Consider the following 20,808-nt stretch of genomic DNA (forward strand, 5'->3'; position numbering starts at 1 on the left):
AACAAACAGCGGTGCATGGGAGCATTTCCAAAGTTTGTTTTTCTTCAGGTTGGAATTTTTGTCCAGGTGGTTTGATGAAGGACTCTCACTACTGCTGTTCTGTTACGAGTCTTTTTGTTGAAAACTGGAAGCTGCTTGGCCTTAATATTGTCATACTTTTTATTTACATGAGTGCTTCTAGACACGTTTCTACTGCAGGCCTATTTTTAGTGGTAAATGTGGGTGAAAAGGTCACATTTACATAGTAACAGCTGAGTGCTAGATGGTGGATTAAACAAAACATCAAAGCAAAATGTGCGCTGAAGATTTTTATAATCAAGCTGTTCACATTACTCGAAGAATCATTGTAGCCCTAAAAATGATCAATGCCTATTTAGTATGTCAACAGTATCTCCTGGACAGAGTCACACACACACGACACAACGCTTCCATTCTGTGCTTGTGTCTGAACACATCACTGAGTTTTTGGATGCATGTGTTTTGTTACCTTGTCAGTGTCAAAGTATCTCAGGTAGTCAGCATCTAATTTTACCCATCGTCTCTGGTAGTAAATAGCCCTGTGTATGAGGAAAGACAGAACACCCAATAAAAAAGCAAATACCGCTGCCCTGTGTGTGTTTTGTAATTTTTTTTTCAGATTATCTTTTTTTTTTTAGCATCATCATTATTTTACCCCTGAGGTGGATTCTTGTCCAGCCAACCCATCTTAATGACAGCAGAAAGCTGAGAGGTGTCTTCCTTCATGGTGGAAGCCAAAACACCAGTGTTTGGTAGGTAAAAACTGCCTTGCTGGCTGTGGAGAGTCCCTTCATACCTATACGTGCGCGCACACACAGACACACACAAACAAAAAAGGAAAAAGAAAGAAACATCACACAAACCCTATAAGCAATATTAACTATCAAAAGCTATTACTGACATTTATATTTTTCATCAAAGTTTAAGTCAGACAAATTGTGCAAATGTTTTCAAAATCCAAAGAATATTTCTAAGTTTTGACACAAGCTAACATGTGTAAAAATATAATTTTAACAGATTACATAAAAGAGGTGAAGATCAAAGATTAGTGTCGGCAACACTGACAGTTTGAGAATATGTTGTGTATTAAAATGAAAGTAAATACAGCAGCATGTCTTAAATTAACCTACACAAACACTGCAATAAATGGACTGGTACTTATATAGTGCGTTTCTATTCTAACTCAACACCCAAAGCGCCTTGTATAACATTCACACAAACACTCTCAGGGTTCAGTCATAAGGATATTTCAACATGCAGACTGGAGTAGCTGTGGAATCGATCACTGACCGATTGGTAGATCGGTGGATCGATACTCTACCTCCCAAGTCACAGCCATTCAGAATAATCAACAACCAAATGGAAACAAAACCCTGCAAACAGTGTGTTTGTATTTCAGCTTCTGTACGTGGTTTGCATTTGTGTTGTTTTATGACTCACTCATAATCGTCGAGCACTCCATCGTCACTGCAAAGAGAACTCGGCCGCTTCTTTGTGTAATCTGGCACTTGCAGGGACATATCCTATTGGAGGAAACGGGAATGATTCACAGGATATGGCAATAGGAAAGAAGAAAGAGCCTAAAAGACCACTCCCATTAACTCTTAATGGGAGGGGTCTGGGAGTGCTTCCATTAACAGTTTCTTACCCTCTCTGGTAGGTTCATTCGATGACCAGCGGGACCAAACAAGTCTGGCTCCTCGTAGTCATTCGAATTTTCATTGACCGTAGCCAACACTGAGCGAGAACAGAGAAAAGGAAAACAAATCAAGGTTAAGCTAAAGTCTGGAGCAGGTTTTGCAGAACCTGAGAAACTCTGGAAACATGATATAATTGCCAGGGGACAGTTTCAGTGAGGCAAATTTGCATGCTTACTCACTGGCTGTTACACTACAAGCCGATCCAGGAAGCTCAGAGAATACTTCCAAGGCAAACAATCAGTCACACTAGTAAAACTGGATTATGTGGATAGGAATTAGTAGTAATTTTGGCTGTGTCAATGTTTGTAAGCGCAAACAAACCTAACTAAGAGTGAGTGAGTTTTAATGCACATGCACTAGTTTGTGTCGTCTCTTTCTCTCCCCTTAAGACTCGTTTTTCAGGGTGAGCATCTACTATTAAGCGGAGCCGTGTTACCGCTGAAACGTTATACAATATTGAGGTGAAACTGTTGCAGAAGTTGAAATTCTGTGGTACATTAAAACTGAAGCAGTGGTTTGCAAATCCTTAACACACCACATGTACTTAAAAATAAAACAATACAACCAATCAAATGTTAAAACTAAGATTTTTTTAATGATATGCTTGCTTTGAATTTGAGGCCAGTGACATGTTTAGAAAAAGTCAGGACAGGCCCATGCTAAACACTGTGTTGCAGTACCTCTTTTTTTTTTCTTTTTTTTAAACCACACACTGTAAAGTGTGAAGTGAACAACTGCTGCAGTTTTAAAAGGGAAATGTCTTTGTTTGACAGATTTCAAGCCCTCAATACTTCGAGGCATAACCTGCCACCCGGATCTCTCTTCTCATTTTGATTGTTCATACCAGACCCAATGGGCATTTTTTGCAACTGAAAAACAAAGCCAATGGCAATCATAAACAAGACACAGTTTAGCCTTAAAGTTAGTCTGGAAAACAGATAGCTATAGCCGAACACTCTTTGCGGTTCACCTCTGCAAATTCAAATCAGTGAACTGGAACTCTCAACCATGTTCATGCTGCTGTCACCTTCAGTACTGCGAGGCCTCTTTTCTTGTATTGTTTGTTTATACTTGATCAAATATTTTCAGAGGCCTGAAACCAGTCCAGTTTAACACCTAGGCTCCTCCCCTACAAAACCATGTAATGATGATACTTGGAAAATGTGGCACTCTCTTGCCAAAATCAACAAGACCTTTCACGAAAATGACATTCCCTGTTTGACAGGTGATGTTGCTGCAAAGGGTTTAGATATCATGTAACAGAAATGGTTCACAGACGTGTAAGCTACAAATGCTGTGTGCTTTAATAATGAAGTCAGTGGGCTAGTTTCTGCCTTAAATACTCTTTTTCTTTGTGTGGTAAAATTTTTGAATTGCTTTTGTGAATGCAGTGACAAACTGTGTTCACTTTGTTAATGAACTGACACCTGGTCCCTAAGATGAGGCTGTTATTCTGAAATATTTCTCCACATGCTCCGTTTGATGAAAACCACTCTACCTTTGCTTAGACAAGACTCAACCTCTATAACGTAATCTCTTAGATCAATATTAGTACCAATTATGTGTGAGATGTTACACAAAGTACTTTTTTAATTAATCAATTAATTTGTTGCACTTTGCCAAACTTTTTTTTAATCAGTTGCTGGCATTAAGTTCCAAATTAAATACAATGACATGTTGTCTTTGTATGATTTTGAATCAAATCTAACCCTACTGTGATTTCCATATAACTGTATATTTCTTGTTTTGTGGACACTGGGTTTAAATGATTAAACATACAGCCAACTTGACTACATGTATAAAAAGCTGTATCCATTTAACACAGGCGATAAGTACTTTTGGCAAAGGGTCGAACACATTCACTTGTCCACGATGGCACAGACAACATTGACAGGACTACAAGAAAAAGTCTTTTTCTTAAAATGGGAAAAAATATTTTTGGCAAAATGACTCTAGATTCAAACTTTTGAGAACATTTAATGTAAAAACTGAACATAGATTCATAATAAGTTAACAGTATGTGCAACAACTGGTCTACCAACTTGTTGCCAATCAACAAATCTCGTTTTAAAGCACTCTAGGCAAAAGGGAGGAGCAGGTAGGTATGTAAAGGTTGAAAACCTTTACATACAAATGTATGTTATGATAGTGTCATATTGAAATAGCTTTGGGATGATTTATAGAAGAGTTTTCCATAAACTCACCTGTTTTGGAGGGCCCTCACACAATTAAAGGAAGCTATTTGAAGGTTTTTGACATGTTTGCTATCACAAAAAGTGCTTTGATAAGCAAGCCCTGTAATTTTAATCTATCAGGTATCATGTGACAATATACATGCTTGTCAATGATATTCAATAACTCTGTATGCATGAAATTAAAGAACCCATTTCCGAAACCAAATAGCCATGATAGCATGCACATATTATAAAAATATTTTGTCTCGCTGTCTGCCCATCTTCTGAATTCAAATAACCTTTCAATGCTTTTCCAAGTATTCACTTGTGTCCATTTAATTTCTGCTACATAGGTCAAGACTGTTCTCCAGTATGAGCATCTTACAGCAAGGAGATGAGATTACAAAGACACATGCTAACTGATATGCAGATTCAGGCCTGAGATTGGCATTTTAATATAAAAACAAAACAAAACACTGAAGCCTGACGGTCACACTGGGATGAAGCTGCTGCTTTGTCTAACTCACTACACAGTTCACAGCACAGAAGCAGGAGAAAGGAGGAAGAACTGTGGCGAGCAGACTGTATAATTAGTTAACCCCACAGCAGAGTTAATTTTCAAAAAACAGGAAGTAGTCTCGCATGGAAGAATACTGAAGGACTTCAAATTCATCTTCATAAAACGAAAGTAAAAAAAATTCTTTATAAATGGTTTTCTGACTTTCTATATATTAAAAAATGTACTGTCTGTATAAAAATCTTGAGCCACCTCTTATTTATTTACATTTTGTTTCTAAGAAATAGAGCGATGAATCTAATTTTGAATTTTTTGCTGGAATTATCATAAATGGATATATAGAGGAGGTTGGGTTGTAGAGAGGTACAACCGTGAATGTCTACAGCCATTGGTAAAAGACAGAGGAGGATCTGTCATGTGCTGCTGAGCATCTTCAATCATAAACAAGATATTAATGGAATACCATCTGGAAACTGTCTGATTAGCAGCAGCTTAATTTTTCAGCATCACAATGCTCCCAAACACACTGGCGATGCAGTAAAAGCACACATGGATAAGAAAAAACACACACTGGAACACTATCAGTCATGGACTGGTCTCCCCAGAGCCTGGCCCTAACATTATTGAAGCAGTGTGGGATCATGTTGACAGAGGATGGAACAAAAACAGGAGGACTGTCAACATCCAAAGAAGAGCTTTCAATGTCCTTCAACAAGCCTAAAGAACTATTCCTGAAGACTACTTAAAGAAATGACAAGAAATTTCACCCAAGAGAGTTCAGGCTGTGCTGAAGAATAAAGGTGATCATACCAAACAATGACTTTCAAGCTTGTTAGAACTCTATAAACTCTGTTTTGGCTTATTTTGAAGGTATGTTTGCACATTTTTTATTAAATCACTGCACCTATTTCCCATTTTTGTGAAAAAAAAATATAAGGAAGTGAGGACGATGCAAGACTAGGGCAGTACTGTAGGTTCTGTATTTTTAAATCTACCACAGCCATTGTTGTAATTAAGGGATGAAATGCACAAAAATTCAAATAAAAAAATGGAACATAAGCTGATTATATTACTTACTATACTCGCTGGGAGGTTGGGGAATTCTTCTAGCAGGCAGAGCTGGCTGTATATCAGGCTGAGTCAACTGTTGTGGGCTTTCTTGAATTTTAGGTGGCCTGATGCGAGGTGGGATCTCTGGAGTTTGTTCTCTGAGCGTGTCATCCGTGCCTGTCTTGGTGGGAGATGGGCTGGAGGATAGAGAAAAATAGGGCAGGTCAACAGAGGTTTGGAGGGGTGGGGATGAGTCCTTGGAAACCATGGTATTCTCAGATTGGGTAAAAATTCCAAGCAGGCGGCGGATTTTATTCATCTTCTTTTGGGAAGGCAGAGTTGTTGTGGTTTATATAGTTCGACACCCCTTCCTCTCTAATTCTTTTCTCACTCCACAGCAAAAACTGAAGTGTCCTTGTGAGATCTGACTCCAGGCACAAAGATTTGCTGGCGACAAAGCTGTGCAGAGCTTTTTTTCCTAAAGTTATAACTGCCAAAGAACTCCATAAAGTAACATTTAAAAAATAAAAAATGAAAAATAGGGATCCATCTGGTAACACCATTTAGTACAAATTAAGGACTGCTGCTCTGAAACCCAAGTATTCCACAGCTGTAGTAAAACTAATCCCAGAGACAGAAACATGTGTTCCTTTGCTCTCCTCTTGACAAGTCTAGTTTTTTTACTCTCACCTCTGGTTTAAAGAGCAAGCCTAAGCCTGCCTCACGTAAGTGATGCCACCTTATTGTAAACCCACGCTGCCTGTGTATACTCACAGACAAATATATCTTACGTGTGCCACACATATGCTGAGGTCATAAAATCTGGTGTTAACACTGCTCATCATATCTGTTTTTGTCATTTTCAGAATGCACTGTGCACCTGGCACAGCTCACTGCCCTTATTAACAGTTTTGTTTTGATAAAACACAAGGTAGGACCTTTTTGCCAGTAAGTGGCACACCAGGAAGAGAAAAACAGGCTCATCTTCTTTCCCTCCCCATCAACTTTAGCAATCAATTGTTTGGTAATCCCACTGAAGTGTGGTTATGTGAGCTGAGTCAAAACATTCAATGAGAGCAAGCATGAATTTTTAAGCGAATGACAAAAAGGAAATTCCCTACGTCAAGACCACAGATGTCTTCTTAATGGGTGGGCTGTTTCACCCCCAAATGTGGAATTTGTTAGTAAAAATGCAGATACACGTGCTTGTAATATCTGCCATTATGTTCTGAATGTTCAAATGCAAAGTCCAACATTTTCCTAAGGACTGCAGCCCACTGCTTGTTATAGATAATATAATTGGGTCACCTAATAGAATTAATAGAATTAATAAATAGAAACTAAACTGAATTAAAAGCAAAAATAAAATCAAATTAGAAAATACAAAATTATAATAACTCTGATGATCATATACATATGTAAAATGCACTGTCATATGTGCATATAGTGATGCTTATAATACAGTTGGGGTGGGTTGGGGTGTGTTAAAGTTATGAGGTCAGGCTGAATGTCTGACATATATTTTGGATTTCTCACTCTTAATCCCAACAGGATGTATAATCTATCTATAAAAGAGGTCGACCTCCAGAGCTGACAAATGAAGCCGACATGGAAGTGTTAAAAATCGTCCTCTAGGTGCTACTTGAGGCTGGCTCCAAACCATATAAAACTTGGAAATGGGTTTCAGGTCGGAAGAATGAAGCAGGAGTTCCTAAAACCTGGAGTCTATCTAAAGACCACCTTTGCTGTTCCCCTGACAGACCGTGATAGCTGTTTGCAAAGACACTCCATTCCTATAGAAGTCTATGGGAAAACAGCTTTCTGGCTTTAACTCTTTAAACACTATCCTACTGCGTTTATGGGCTCAGGCCGTCATTTTGGGTCATACTGACTATAATATCAAGTCAGTTTTAAAAAACTTGGTGGCACCATGCTTCAAAATGGGGGAATATCAGTAGAACGAAAATTCATGCTGACACCAAACTGTCAATCACAAGTCCTTTCACTGTCAGAGCCGCCCTTCCTCTCTCTCATCCACTTAAACCATGGGTGGATGGAACTTGACTGCATGCTGAGGTGGCAAACCCCAACCCTACTCAAGTAAATTTAAATGTAAGATTTGGGGAAAAATGTACTTCTAAAAGTACTTTTATTGCACCATGGTCATTCTCTCTGCTGTAACATGAATCAAATGGCTGAACTGCCACCACAGCATGCAGTCAAGTGTTGCTAATGACCTACTAATTTTATTTAGGTGTGTTACAACAGGGACACATGTAAAAGTTTTCGGACACCGCCCCTCAAGGACTGGAGTTTGACAACCACGACTTAAGCCAGAGTCTGATTTGAAAAAGCTTCAAAATGTAGAGTCCAAAACTAGTGGTTAATGTCATGGTGGCTAGGTCCATCTTTTACATCATATATGGTTCTACCACAGACTCACTTACTAATTGCACAAAGGCAAAATATTTCGATAAAGAAACCCGAGAAATATCTCTCAAAGACAGTGAAAGATTGCAAACGCCATCGATAAGCGTGAACACCGACACCATTATAGTCTTGCCCTTTTGTATCGACAACCTCACTTGAAAGACAGCCCCATTACCACTAATGCCACATCACGTTATATCTAGATCTAACACAAACTCACCCTTATTGTGAACACTACCAAGCAGTACTTCACTTCCCCCAGTCAGCCCTTTCAACTGCATACATATGATAACTGATATTGGCTGAAATATTATCTTGTTCTGCACCAAAGATGCACAAGATACACGCATGCTGAGACCTAATGTTACGGGAATTTATACACACTGATTCATCAAACACTGTCGCAGATCATGTTTGATTTACTCATGCAATAGTTTTTTAAATGCCAAACATACACATTCCTAACAATTATGTCAGTTATGCGGCCTTAAGAGTTAGTCATGAATGCACACGAAGCCAAAGATTGCAAAACGAACACATTACCCCAACAGTGCATGTACGTCACTTTGTGCTGATGGTAAGTCAGGAGTGAACATGTACATCTGGTTTCTGTCTATCCAGTATTGTGAAAGTTCCTCTTTATTCCTCATATTTTTTTATGTGTTTGGATTTCGTTCTCATAAAAACAATCACTGAGATAAAACATGAAGACCGCAAAACAAATCTTCAGATTATTAGCTCACAAATATTAGCTCTCCCTAATAACACTAACACTCCCTAATATTACTAATATTACTGTTTACTGGCTCCCGTTAAATGCACTTCATAGGCACAATTTAAAGTCAGACAGTTGAGCATTCAACGCTGATATGTTGTGAAAAACCACCAAGTCAAATTGCCCTTAGGCTGAATGAACACAGGAATCAAGTGCTTATTAGGTATGATGACTCTCCTAACAGGTCTGCATTAGCTGAGCTGTTGACTTAAAAAAAATACCATTCATGTATCATTAATGTTGGAAGCAGTGCCTGTGGACAAATTAGTATACACTTCATGCACTTGGCAGCAGGTTCAAAGTAGAATTTTATCAAGTAACTAAACTCATACTAAACATTAAACTTTAAAGACTGTATACAAGAACTATCTTTGAAGTTATTAAAATACCCCCACTCCTAAAAAAGGGAAAAAAAAAACAAACATGCAAAAGCCTCACAATGACGGGAAACTGCCTTATTGACACAGTTCCTCCTTTTTCTCAGAGGAAGAGTGCTGAGAGGGGTTTTGCTAGCTTGGATTCTATATTTAACGACTCGGCTAGTTCACATATGACAGTCGGCTGAAGAAACAATGACTGCTTCTTTGTCCTCCCACGCTGCATATCTATTCAATTATTTAGTCGTGGCAGAATTATTCTTGTGACAAAAATGACTACAGTGCAGTTTAAGTCGTGGTGCTGACCTGTGAAAAGCACACTAAGCTAACATATGTGTTAACAGTAGAGTTACGGTGGTCTTTAATGCAAGCTAAACTTAGCATTTCAGATACTTCATAGCTTATGTCTGAAGAAAACAGTCACTATGCCACTTTTCAAAGTGGAAAACAGCAAAGCTAAGAACATAGTTTTTGTCTTAAAAATACACCTAACCTGCATGTCAGCTAAACATGCCATGAATGCCTCTCCAGAATACCAGCTTAAACTTGCTTTACTTGATTTCTTGAAAGACATACAGATAACATAACACTAGTATTAATTTCCAAAGCATATCTATCGCCCCAGGACAAGAGAAGTTATTGGGTCTCATCCAGTATCACTGCAATTGTAACCTGCCTTATTCTGGTGAAGGTAAAACAAATTCATGGAGTAGGTGCAACAGAAGTGTCACTAACATCACCAACACAGCAGAGAAAAAAGAAAAAAAAAAAGCAGAAAAGATGAAGCAAAATAAAGAAAAGAAAAAGGAAGGCTTGCTTGCTTTGAAACCCACAGCAAGAAGAGTGTCGACGGGGGAAAGAGAGAGTGAATGCTAAAAATAAGTATAGACAGAAGAGCCGTGTACAGATATGATTTATATAAGCGTTACCTGTCCTGACATGCTCAAAAGGATTCCTCTTCCATGATGATACAAACACAAACTCTTCACAAAGCAGGAGGAAACTAGTTAACCAAAAGGGGAGGAGGCAATGCAGCAACAAGAGTGTGTGTGAATATTCAAGGCTAAAAACACTCAGACAGTAGTTCCTGGTAATGCATCACAGTGTAGCTGTGCTCTCTGCCTTTAATCCTCACTCTGTCTTTCCCCTCCGTGTCTGTCACAGTTTTTTTTACTGCTTATGTGCCCTCAATCGTGGCTTCCTCCCTCCCTGTAAAAGCCAGTTTCCTTTTTAAACATGCTTGTATTGCTCATAAAAAAATATACTATTAAATGTACTGGAGGCAAAGCTTTGGTTTCCTTTCATTAAAGCAATACAGCAAAAAGGGAGAAAAAAGCTGTTCAGCCGGTGTGATTTCAGAAGGATTTACACAAACTGAGACATAATATATTACTGCCAAAGTATCATCAGTGAAAGCAGCTGAAAATTCTGCTGCTTAGGGAAAATGTGTGGCCTTCAGTGTATTAATTGGAAATTCACACTTTTGCAAACATGACTATGAAGAAACTGCCAAAGCAACACTCCCTGCGCAAAACTTTAACTCATAAGTGCAGAAAAGCTCACCACAGAACCTTTGAAAAAAACAAACACTAACCAGAAAGGGCTCAGTAGTAAGTTAAGAGCAACTTTAAAATAAACTACAGTTTCACACAGGGGTTGCAGTTTGCGCAGATGAAGCCTTGTCGACGTATTTCCGTATTCAGAAGGCCACAGAGCTTTATGTCCAGTCAAGTATGCTGCGACCCTTCAGTTTCAGGAAGTGTCTAATTATACTTTCAGGAAGTGCTCAAAAGTCCCCAGTAACATTTTGCGTGTCATCATGGTGAAGTACACGAGATGCACTTTTCAAGCTTGGCCTGTAGATGGCGCCACAATCCACTGGTAACATTTGAGAGGGTTTTTGATCATTTATCAAAACACATAGTTAACAGTGGTAATACAGATAATGGTGGTGAGAGAGAGCATGTGTGTGTATGTTTGTGAGGGAGACAGCTAGCAAGTGCTAGCCTGTGGGATTTATCATATTTTTAGGCTCATCTTTTTTTACCTGTAATAAACTCTTTTTGCAAAATGAGGCATCTGCATTCAAAGAGCCTTACCTGTGAGTTCTGGGAGACTGAACAGGAAACCGTTGAGGGATTGGTGGAGGGCCTTTAGATGCTATTCCTGCCTTTGGAGGAAGAGGTGGAATATTTCTACTGCACGGGGAGTGGATGGGAGAAACAGGTGAAGATTTTCTTCCTCCATCGATAGTTAGATGTTGGGCATTCGGCTGAATGGCTAATGTCTGAGGCCTATTTGCGGTAGAAGGGAGGTCTGGAGGGTGGGATGGTGGTTGTGGAGGTGTAGATGTGGAACTCGGGGACACAGATCGGCATTGTAAAGCTGGAGCCCTGACCTCTAGTCTTTCCAGCTTAGGGGAGCCAGAGGTTTGAACAGGGGGTAAGGTGAAGCGCTGTGGAGGGCAGTTTGGTGTGCTTCGGGGGGGAACAGGAGGCAAAGAGGTGTCCAAAGCTGGAGGGGGGCTAGGGTCCAAGTTGTCTGGAGTAGTAGAGCGAAACTTAGTCCTTTCTTTTGGCACAGGCTTCTTCCTCTCTCCATCTAGCCCTCCATCCTTCTCCTTCTCCTCGGTGTTTCTAGGTACCATCTGTCTTTTCCCAGGAACCGGCTTCTCTCCTTCACCGCTGCTCTCCTGCAATCTGGATACTTGTCTTTCTCTGGGGACTGGTTTCTCTCGTTTCCTAGGTATAGGTCTCAAAGTCTCTCCATCTTGCTTCACATTGTCCTGAAGGAGAGATTTTTCGTGTGGTGTGGCAGGCAGTGGTCTATCTGCCCCCAGAAATTCAGCTCGTCCCTTTTCCTCTGATCTCTCACATGGTCCGACAGCGTGAGCGTCGCGATTCCCATGTGTTTTGTTCAGACTAGCCAAGATGCGCCTCTGGTGACCTGGCAGGGTGATGCCAATGCATTCCAGTTGCTCTGGTGTGAGGCTGCGACACTGTTGTAATGTTGCATATCCGGCACTCTGAAATGCATCGCAATACTGCTCCAGGCGAAGTACGCCCAGCCACTCCCCCACATTGGCACAGGATTCAGACTGAGACATGGCTGATGTGTTTGTATGTGCTGCTCATGAGAGTCCACGGAGAAAATGCAGACCTTAATGCGTCAGATCATGGTTACACAACCTGCAGAAGAGACAGAACAAGGAGACGTGTCAATGCATCCCATCAAGGAACAAGCAAAAATAAAAGAAAAACTCTCCAAAGCAATGACTTTTTTAATGATTTCCTGTTTTAGTTTGTGGTCTGTGTTATTTTAGTTTGTCTGTGTGTGTCATGCAAGTATGAACACGGTCCAATTTAAGAAAACAACAAAACAAAACAAAACAAAACAACACCCCCCCACAAAACACATTCTCTTCCTTTGCAAATCCTGTCTCGAGAAATATGTCAGCCTGCATTAATATGTGTGCTTCTAAAGATAAATCATGATCAGTAATGAATAGTGCAATCATAACCATAATTCAAGAAGTTGCTATTTTTATTAAGTGTCTAAACAACTGTAGCAAAGTTATATGCAACATGTGGTGGATGTTTCTTTCCCAGGTAGAAGAGGAAGTTGAGTCGCCACAACAGTAAAATTCAATAGTAGTTCAGTCATTCTGATAAGTGGTGTCACATTAGTCCATTGACATGTGTGTGTATATAAAAAGGTTGAACACAAAGTAGAAGAAACTGCCGTTTAAGTCTGCATTCCTCTGCCTAAACATTTGTTTTTGTAAGTTTCTACACTAGTTTTGTTGCACTATCGCAACAGACTACTATGGGAGGAAGTGTAAGTGGCACAACGAGTATTGGCACAGAAATCATGTCTCTAAATTCTCCGCAAGCCTTTCAGTCATGTTCAGCTTCCTGCAAACCACTAAAATTCCTCACAGCACCGTCATCAAGGTATTACCGTAAGTTTATCACCGGTGATGACCCGAGGCCTAAACACTAACCCTAATGTTTTGGAGTAAAGTAAAACTCACTTATCTTGAAATAAATTAACTAGTTTTGAGGATGATTTTTATGATAATAGAGATATGGAACTTTGTGTCTGTATTCAAAATGTCCAAGAACAGCTCCTACGCAAATCGGTTAAAAATGTCAGGCCTCAAATAACAGTAGGTGTCAGCTAGCAGCACTCACATGGGGCAAACACATAACAACCACAATCAATAGCTCGATAAAGACTACACCGATGCACAACTTCAGTGAGCGTAAAAATATTTCCAATAGTTATTCTTGACTGTTCTATAACGTGGGAAGGTACAAGCTTTTCTAAATCAATAGTCAAAAACCTTCTGCAGTCGCTCTGCCTTTTATCTTTCTGCCTCTTACTTGTGACCACAGGGGAAGCTGTCGGTTTCCCATTAAGAGCCGCAAACACAGTCTTTCCTCCACACACCGTTACACACAAAACTATATTTCACTTGATACAATCACAAGAGAAAATAAAATATGCGTGGATGAGTTTAACCTCTTTTCTGTTCAGCTCAAAAACAAAAAAACATAACCATGCCTGACTGAAAATATACTATTCAAAAAGAAAAAACACAAAAAAAACAACTGTTAATACTTTATTCTCCAAATCTCACAAAACAAGAAAATGTGTTTAATAAGACTAAAAACATTTGTCTTGCGCAAATTATATATTTATGGTAAGAACTTTTCCTCGTCACAAGTTTGCATGTAAGTATCACACGGTGGATATCAGAAAACAAACAGAGTAGGACTACACCAAACTAGAATTTCTATTACCTACATGACCACATGGGCTGTTGTGGGTATATTAGTGGGCAGTCAAACTGTGGACAGATTTTTTTTCACAGTTGTGCAACGTCCAGTTGCAAAACTTAACAGATGTGTAATTGAGTTTAAACTAAAGGGAGGGTTCGCTCATTAACATCTAATCCATCAATAATTAGTGAAGGCCATCAGAAGATGTAACATCATGTCAAGATGGTTATGAGTTTTCCTTTGATAGAAACAGTTTAGTTTTTTGGGTTTTTTTACTGATAAGTTTAAAATTTAAAGATACACACCTAAGCGAAATCTTCATTATCACACGGACACTTTAGCTCACTGACTAGCAACAGAACATGCAAAAGAGAAAATATTTAAAGCATTTCATAAACCTGATTCGGTTTGATGATTAGACATGAGAGCTGTTAAGGTTGAGTGTAGTCATAGTCACAAGCTCAGTATGATAAAAGACAGTGTACCAGCTGCCAATGTGATGCATTTCATTTCCTGTCCAAAGTTTCCTCTAACAACTCCGAGCACAGCGTACAGACGGTGTGAATCTTGCTCTCTTCTCTCCAATCAAAATGCTTCCCATTTTTGAATTGAGGAACTCAGTAACAGCCCAATGAAATACAGTCTGATTGGTCTTCAGCCCCTTCACTGAGGCGTCACTCAGCAAACTGAGCGAAAAGTGTCTAACAGTGAGCAGCAAGTGTTAGCATCTTTCACCATCTTAAATCAGCACTTTGTTGCAGAGAAGCCCATGATTGGCTGCGTTTGGGCGTCTGCATGGGTGTCTGCGGGGAAAACCACAATAAGCGGTAAACATGAACACTGCAGTTAAGCTTAACACTATCATTCACAGCTGTGCCTGTTTAACTCGATAAACATTTGTTGCCCCTCAACAGTGGCTCTGTTGCACTAATCAAGACGTGAAAAAGGTAACAGCAGATTTAAAGAAGATAAGTGAAACATTACTGTTTAAATATGTCATCTTGAGTATTGTGCCCATGCACCACATCATGAAACACTTAGCTTACGTCAGCTGATATCAGTTTGTGCATCTCAACATAAAAAGCATTACTTTGTCAGCTCTTCTAAACCTGTCTGCCTCTTCAATTAGATTGCTATTCAACTTACACTCACCTGTCACTTTATTGGGTACAACTGTTCAAATGCTCATTAATTCACTAGTCTAAACAAAACCTGAACCTAATGCTGTATTAGATTCAGAAAGATGAACCTGACTGTGAGCTTTTAATTTGACACTAAAACAGAATATTCACAAAACTGCTAATGTGTCATTTTAACTGCTGAAAAGACTGACAAAGAGTGTGCGTGAATGCAGAAAATATCAGGTTCCTCCTTAATTCTGCAAATTCAGGTTGATTATCACCCCCGACTTCCTTTTTCCTATGCTCTGTGCCTCTCCTTTTTATTTATCTCTTTTTTTTCCAGTTTCCAGTCAGCAATTTGAATTCAATTCATCTGTCTCTCCGTTCATCTCCCCCTCCCTCCCACTCAGAGAGCTGCCAATAACAGGGTCTCTGTACTCTCCACAATGGGGCATTTTGTTGCCTAGGCGAGTACACGCACATACTGACAAGCAGGAAGGAAAAGCATGGTCAAGGCCCACTGTTTGAGCCTGTTCACACACTCTAAAACGAGTGCTCACCTAATGATATTGTGTGTAGGTTGGCGTCTGTGTGTGAGGGGCACCTCAATTTCACCCTTAATCCAACACACAGAGATACCCAGGGTGCTCCACTGTCTGCACTCATCACAGTGCTGGGTGGCATCAAATTTACCCTCATCTACTGTCTGAATCTGCACTTTTTAAATATATAATAGTGATTTATGAGACAAAGCCATGTCTACTAAACTCGATCGCTTATTAAAAGAATTTAAATGCCTCTCAGCAATAATGTTGTCGATACAAAACACATTACCACCCCTCTCCTGTACTTGTACACACACCGCATAAACAGTGTGGCAGGGCTGCGTACAGTATGCCACACAGTTTAAAAAAGAAAATGCAAAGACTACCATTGTATGGCCAGTTGTCACACTGAGTCATGTGGTTTTTAAAAAGCCACAACAACTGCTGTGTTGTCTCTTAACACTTCACTGGTCCTAAACTAAGAAACAAGCTGTTTATATTGCACGTCTTCTGCTAGTTTTAAAAAGCGAAGACAGTCTTTGTTCTAATTCGAAGACTAAATATTTCACTTACATGCTCATACTGCTGAATGTGTAAGAACACAGTCTAGATATAGCATAAACCATGCTGTATCCACCACTACATTCACCAGCTAGAAATGGACTAGAAATGCATTCACTGTGCCTGGAGACTAATCTGCTAGTCATTTAAATAAGAGAAAATAAAGTTAGACCAGAGACCTAGTCTAAAAGACAGAAATCTCCCAAATACTACACGTGATCCTAGGAGCTTAATTAATCCTCATTACTCAGATCGTGTTTTAAATGTTGCTGACGTCTGTCGGGGCTGCAGCCACAGACAGTGACTGGGGATGTTGTAATATCTCTAAACCATGCATCACTAAAATAAGAATAAGATGTTTAACCCACTATTATTTCAAGATTTGATTAGCATGGGACAGCAACCGTTAGATGTTTAGTTGACTAGTCGTCCACATTTCTAGCCTGGGGCCACATTTTTCATTTCATTGCAAATGTATTCAAAATAAATATAGTCTAAACTTGTCTTCTCATTGCCTGCTTCATCACAGCTCAGCTTTTTTTGACTTTACAGTTTGCTTCAACATTTTACATGCGTGATCTTTGCTGGTGTGATCATCAAACCAAGAGCAACTAATAAATCACAAAGCAAGCTAATCAAGCTCGATTAGCCATTAGTACCGTCCAGGCTTGCTGAATGTATTTAACTTTATTCATAAACAATAGGGACGATTACTTACAATCGTCTTCTCCTTCAGTTTGATGTAGAACAACAGAAGGAGCTCTTTTCATAATCAATTTTGATCAGCGAGTGGCAGTGCTAAAGCATTTAAAAGAGCAACATTTGACCGGCTGATAACTGCACTTGCAAAGTTGTACAGTTCCACAGTGCAACACGTGACCTCACCCCATTAGAAAAGAACAAGAAGTGAGTTTTACACTGAAATGTCTACGTGTTAAATCTGCATTTAAGTGATGATGAACACAAACACCTGCTTACAATTACAATTCAAATGAACTGCCACACATATTTTTGCCACTTGCTACTGCGAGTGTAATCTATAGGCTTGGTTAAACCACAGAAACACATAGCTTTTTTACAGCTTTACTCCAGCCCTGCTGCCTGTACAGAAGACATTACTTGAGAAGCATAACCCAGCATGCCTTTGAGGCCTACTTGCAAGTTTCGGAGCAGCAGCTTGAGATTTGACCGGAAAGAAACGTTGTGATGACCTTACACCTATATTGGCCTTCTTGCACTGGCTTTCAGTCAATTTCAGGATCCAGTTTAAAATTCTATTGCTTGTTTTTAAGCATCTCAGTGGTTTGGCACCCACTTACTTTACAGAACTTTTGAAACCCTACAATTCTACCAGAGAACTGATGTCTATGAACCAGCTCCCCTTGGACAAGATCCAGGCTTAAAAGCAGAGGCGATAGGAGCCATCCCTGAAAAGGCTCTAATTTTTGGAACAACTTACCTCTTTACATAAGAGCTGCCCGCTCTCTTGCTTTCAGGTCTAGTTGAGCAGAGATTCTAACTTTTATCATGCAAACGCAGTCTTATTTGCTTCTTTTCAGTTTTGTGTGCATTTATTGTTGATTCAGCGTTGTTACATTTAGGTGTATATTTTGTATAACTTGTACGGCACTTTGAGGCTTTTTAAAATGTGCTATAGAAATAAACTTGGACTTGACACAGACTTTTTGAACAAACTCAATATTTTAAATAGTGACACTGATAAATATCAGTATATTTGGCAGATATTCAAAATGACTGCTGGTCAAAAGCAAACAATGATGTAATCAGCAATACCATCACATTAACACAATATGCAATATGGCCATGTTGTAAATTTTCAACTATTTACGTGGACATATGCAAACACAACAGATTATATCCCCATAATTTGGAAGAAAAACTCTATGCAAACATATACATAAATGTATATCTGACATACAGGCAATGGTTGTGTTATGAATAATGTTAAGCAGTTTTTTAAGGTGGAAAAGATGCCAGATTATGATGACCTGATATGTGGCATACTATGAAGTAATGTTATTTCTACCCACTGGTGGTTGTTTACAAATTAGGGATGTATTACAATCTAAATTATCACTCTTAAACCACTACTTGGTGTTACACAAGTCACAATTTCTTTTATGCCATTTCTCTCAGGGGTGAAAAGGAAATGTTTTCTAATAATGCTGTAGACTATTAACAGAGTTGGCATTTGAAGAACTTACCAAAAAATACATTTAAAAAAATCCTGAATTTACCAAAAGTCCCTCTCCTGTGTAACTGTTGGTGTTATCCTGAAGGGGTGGGCGGAGTAGCATAGGAGGAACAGAGAGAAGAGACGACGGGGTCAAGCTGACACTTCCTAAACCTGCCAACAACAAAAGCTTTCCAGCAAGTGGAAATTCTTCTAAACCCAAAGATACAGGCCAACCCCAAACATCTGGTAGCGGGACAGCTGGTCCTGGCAGGAGCATTAGCAACTCTGCTGACTTACAGCCAAACAGCCCAACCAACGCATACCTTAACAGCATTTAACCGTCACTTTATTTCAAAGGCACATGTGGGGATTACATGGTAGGGAGGAGCTATCCCTCCAAATGGATAACATCAGTTGATACAACTAGTAGGAATGCACCAATCCAATTATTCCTACTTTTGTTAAGTTAGCAGTGCCTTGTCTTAGGGTGCCAGCAGAGGTTGAGCACAGATCTGATACCAGCATTTAATGAATGAGCTACATTCCTCACCGAGGCATACAGGTCAACATCAAATATTTTCAGCTTATCATATTTTTTTTGCTCTAGTCTCATTTCAGCTTAAAATCACTACTAAAGTTCTCCCAGTTTCTCCTTTTTCTGCTTTCGGTCTTACTGTTAATACAACTCCACACACACACAAACACACACATTTGTATCGCATGTGGACTGAAACTGACAAGAAAGAGGTGAAGTGAAATTCTATCAATGGAGTTGATCAACAGACGTTATGCCACAGTGAGTGCAATGAAAACTCCCAATAAGCGATACAACTGTTAGAACCTATGAGACAGTGCCACAGAGCTGTCAAAAAAAAAAAAAAGTCATCTGAACGCTTCAGTTGAGCCAGTTGACCACAGTAAAGCCACAAACTACAGTAGCGCAAAGATTAAAATAAAGGTGCTGGTGCTGTTACTCTGAAATACCTCCAGACCAATGGCCTGTTACTGTTAGTTTTCTCAATGCAAGATCAGATTACCTGTTAATAACTACTGATGACTTTTGGCTTAGCCAGCAGAGGACTGAATTAAATAGATTGTTGAATAGATCAGCTGTTGTCATCATCGCACTAGTCAAGATCAGATCGACATACAATCCAAATATCATATTCCTTTGTCTACAAAACCAGTACAATCAGTACAACTTAAGAACTTCTATTCCCTTCTACTGATACTGTGTATGGAAAAAGGTCTTAATGCAAAGTATAATTACTGTTATCCACAGTATCCATGTACATCAGTACAGAAATGTTCATGATGTGTTTGACAAATTTAGAACATGTGTCCAATTTGGTGTACTAAAAACAAAAACTAATAAGAAACATATTATACAAGAGTAACTGCAACATCATCCATTAGATGCTGGTCGATGTCCTTTGGGGCTCATAGTTTCCTTCTCTCTCTCCCTCTTCCCTTGTTTCCTAAATTAGGACTGAAAAGCAAGTCTGTGGAGAACAGGCCAAGATTACTTTTTTTAAAGTCCCTACGATCTACACTGAGATGTAACTCAGATGTAACTGCTGCTGCTCAATATACCAGCTTTTAACGATTTGCACTGAATTAACTCTTCATTTAATCTCCAGAGTTTTAGACGGATATCGTCCTTATAGGAGCTGCTGAAAAACACAGCATATACAAGAGACATGAGTCAGATACCCATCACCAGACACACTGCTGCTTTCAGCCCACTTTCAATTAGGACTGAATAGTGACTCAGTGCAGCCAGCACAGCAATGCATCTTAACAATGTCCTCTAGTGAATAACCTTATGTGTGCACACACACACTTACCCCTTACTCCCAGGGCTGCAACATTTCAGAAGGTTTCCCACGGCAACCCAACCTAACCAAACTATTACATTTAACCTAAGAATTGCACCAAAGTCACAAACCTCTGATAAATAACTATATTTTAATGTCATTTCATATGAAGTAATGTAAACCCTATAGACAACTGGGGAGGGATATCTGAAGTAAAACACAATCAAAATTAAATCATCAGTGTGTGTCAGACACGGGCTGCCACTATGTAAAAATCACACGCACTGTTTGACAACAGGAAAAGATGATAACTGCACAATGTGTAGACTCGACCCAGCCACGTTTAGCCAAATGCTTAAGGCCTGTCCAAAATGGTAAATAGTAAATGGACTGGTTCTTATATAGCGATTTTCTGCTTGAGCACTCAGAGCACTTTATACAACATGGTTCAAACACCCAATTACACCTCTTTACACAAGCACGTTTTTCTATATCTAAGTGCTTTCTATCTAACATTCACACACATTTGTACTCTGATGAATCAGAATCAATCATCAGAATCGGAACACGTTATTAATCCCTGAGGAAATTATCTGAAAAATTTCCTCTAGGACTAAATACATCGGTGAGCAACCTGAGGTTCAGCATATCTTAAGTATAAGGATACCTAGGCTGAAGACAGCCAGGACTTGAACCACCAACCTTTGGATTAATAGAGGACCTGCTCTACCTCATGAGGTGC

General features: G+C 39.4%; 1 protein-coding gene across 5 annotated transcripts in view; it reads right to left on the reverse strand.

The window, feature by feature from the left end:
* The window catches only part of LOC116313827 (arf-GAP with Rho-GAP domain, ANK repeat and PH domain-containing protein 1), a 56,242-nt gene that overhangs the window by 32,702 nt on the left and 2,732 nt on the right, over positions 1–20,808 (reverse strand). For 4 of the 5 annotated variants that reach the window (XM_031731638.2, XM_031731636.2, XM_031731637.2 and 1 more), the window contains 6 exons: positions 11,141–12,229; positions 5,487–5,656; positions 1,667–1,755; positions 1,459–1,541; positions 674–814; positions 488–557 (listed from right to left, as the gene is read on the reverse strand). In XM_031731638.2, the coding sequence (XP_031587498.2) occupies positions 488–557; positions 674–814; positions 1,459–1,541; positions 1,667–1,755; positions 5,487–5,656; positions 11,141–12,147 (1,560 nt within the window). In that variant the 5' untranslated portion in view covers positions 12,148–12,229. Of the gene's footprint in view, positions 1–487; positions 558–673; positions 815–1,458; positions 1,542–1,666; positions 1,756–5,486; positions 5,657–9,970; positions 10,116–11,140; positions 12,230–20,808 lie in introns of those variants that run through there. The other variant, XM_039622603.1, reaches the window with a different exon arrangement.

This window comes from Oreochromis aureus, linkage group 14 (assembly GCF_013358895.1).
Source record: "Oreochromis aureus strain Israel breed Guangdong linkage group 14, ZZ_aureus, whole genome shotgun sequence".
In the NCBI taxonomy this organism is placed as follows: domain Eukaryota; kingdom Metazoa; phylum Chordata; class Actinopteri; order Cichliformes; family Cichlidae; genus Oreochromis; species Oreochromis aureus.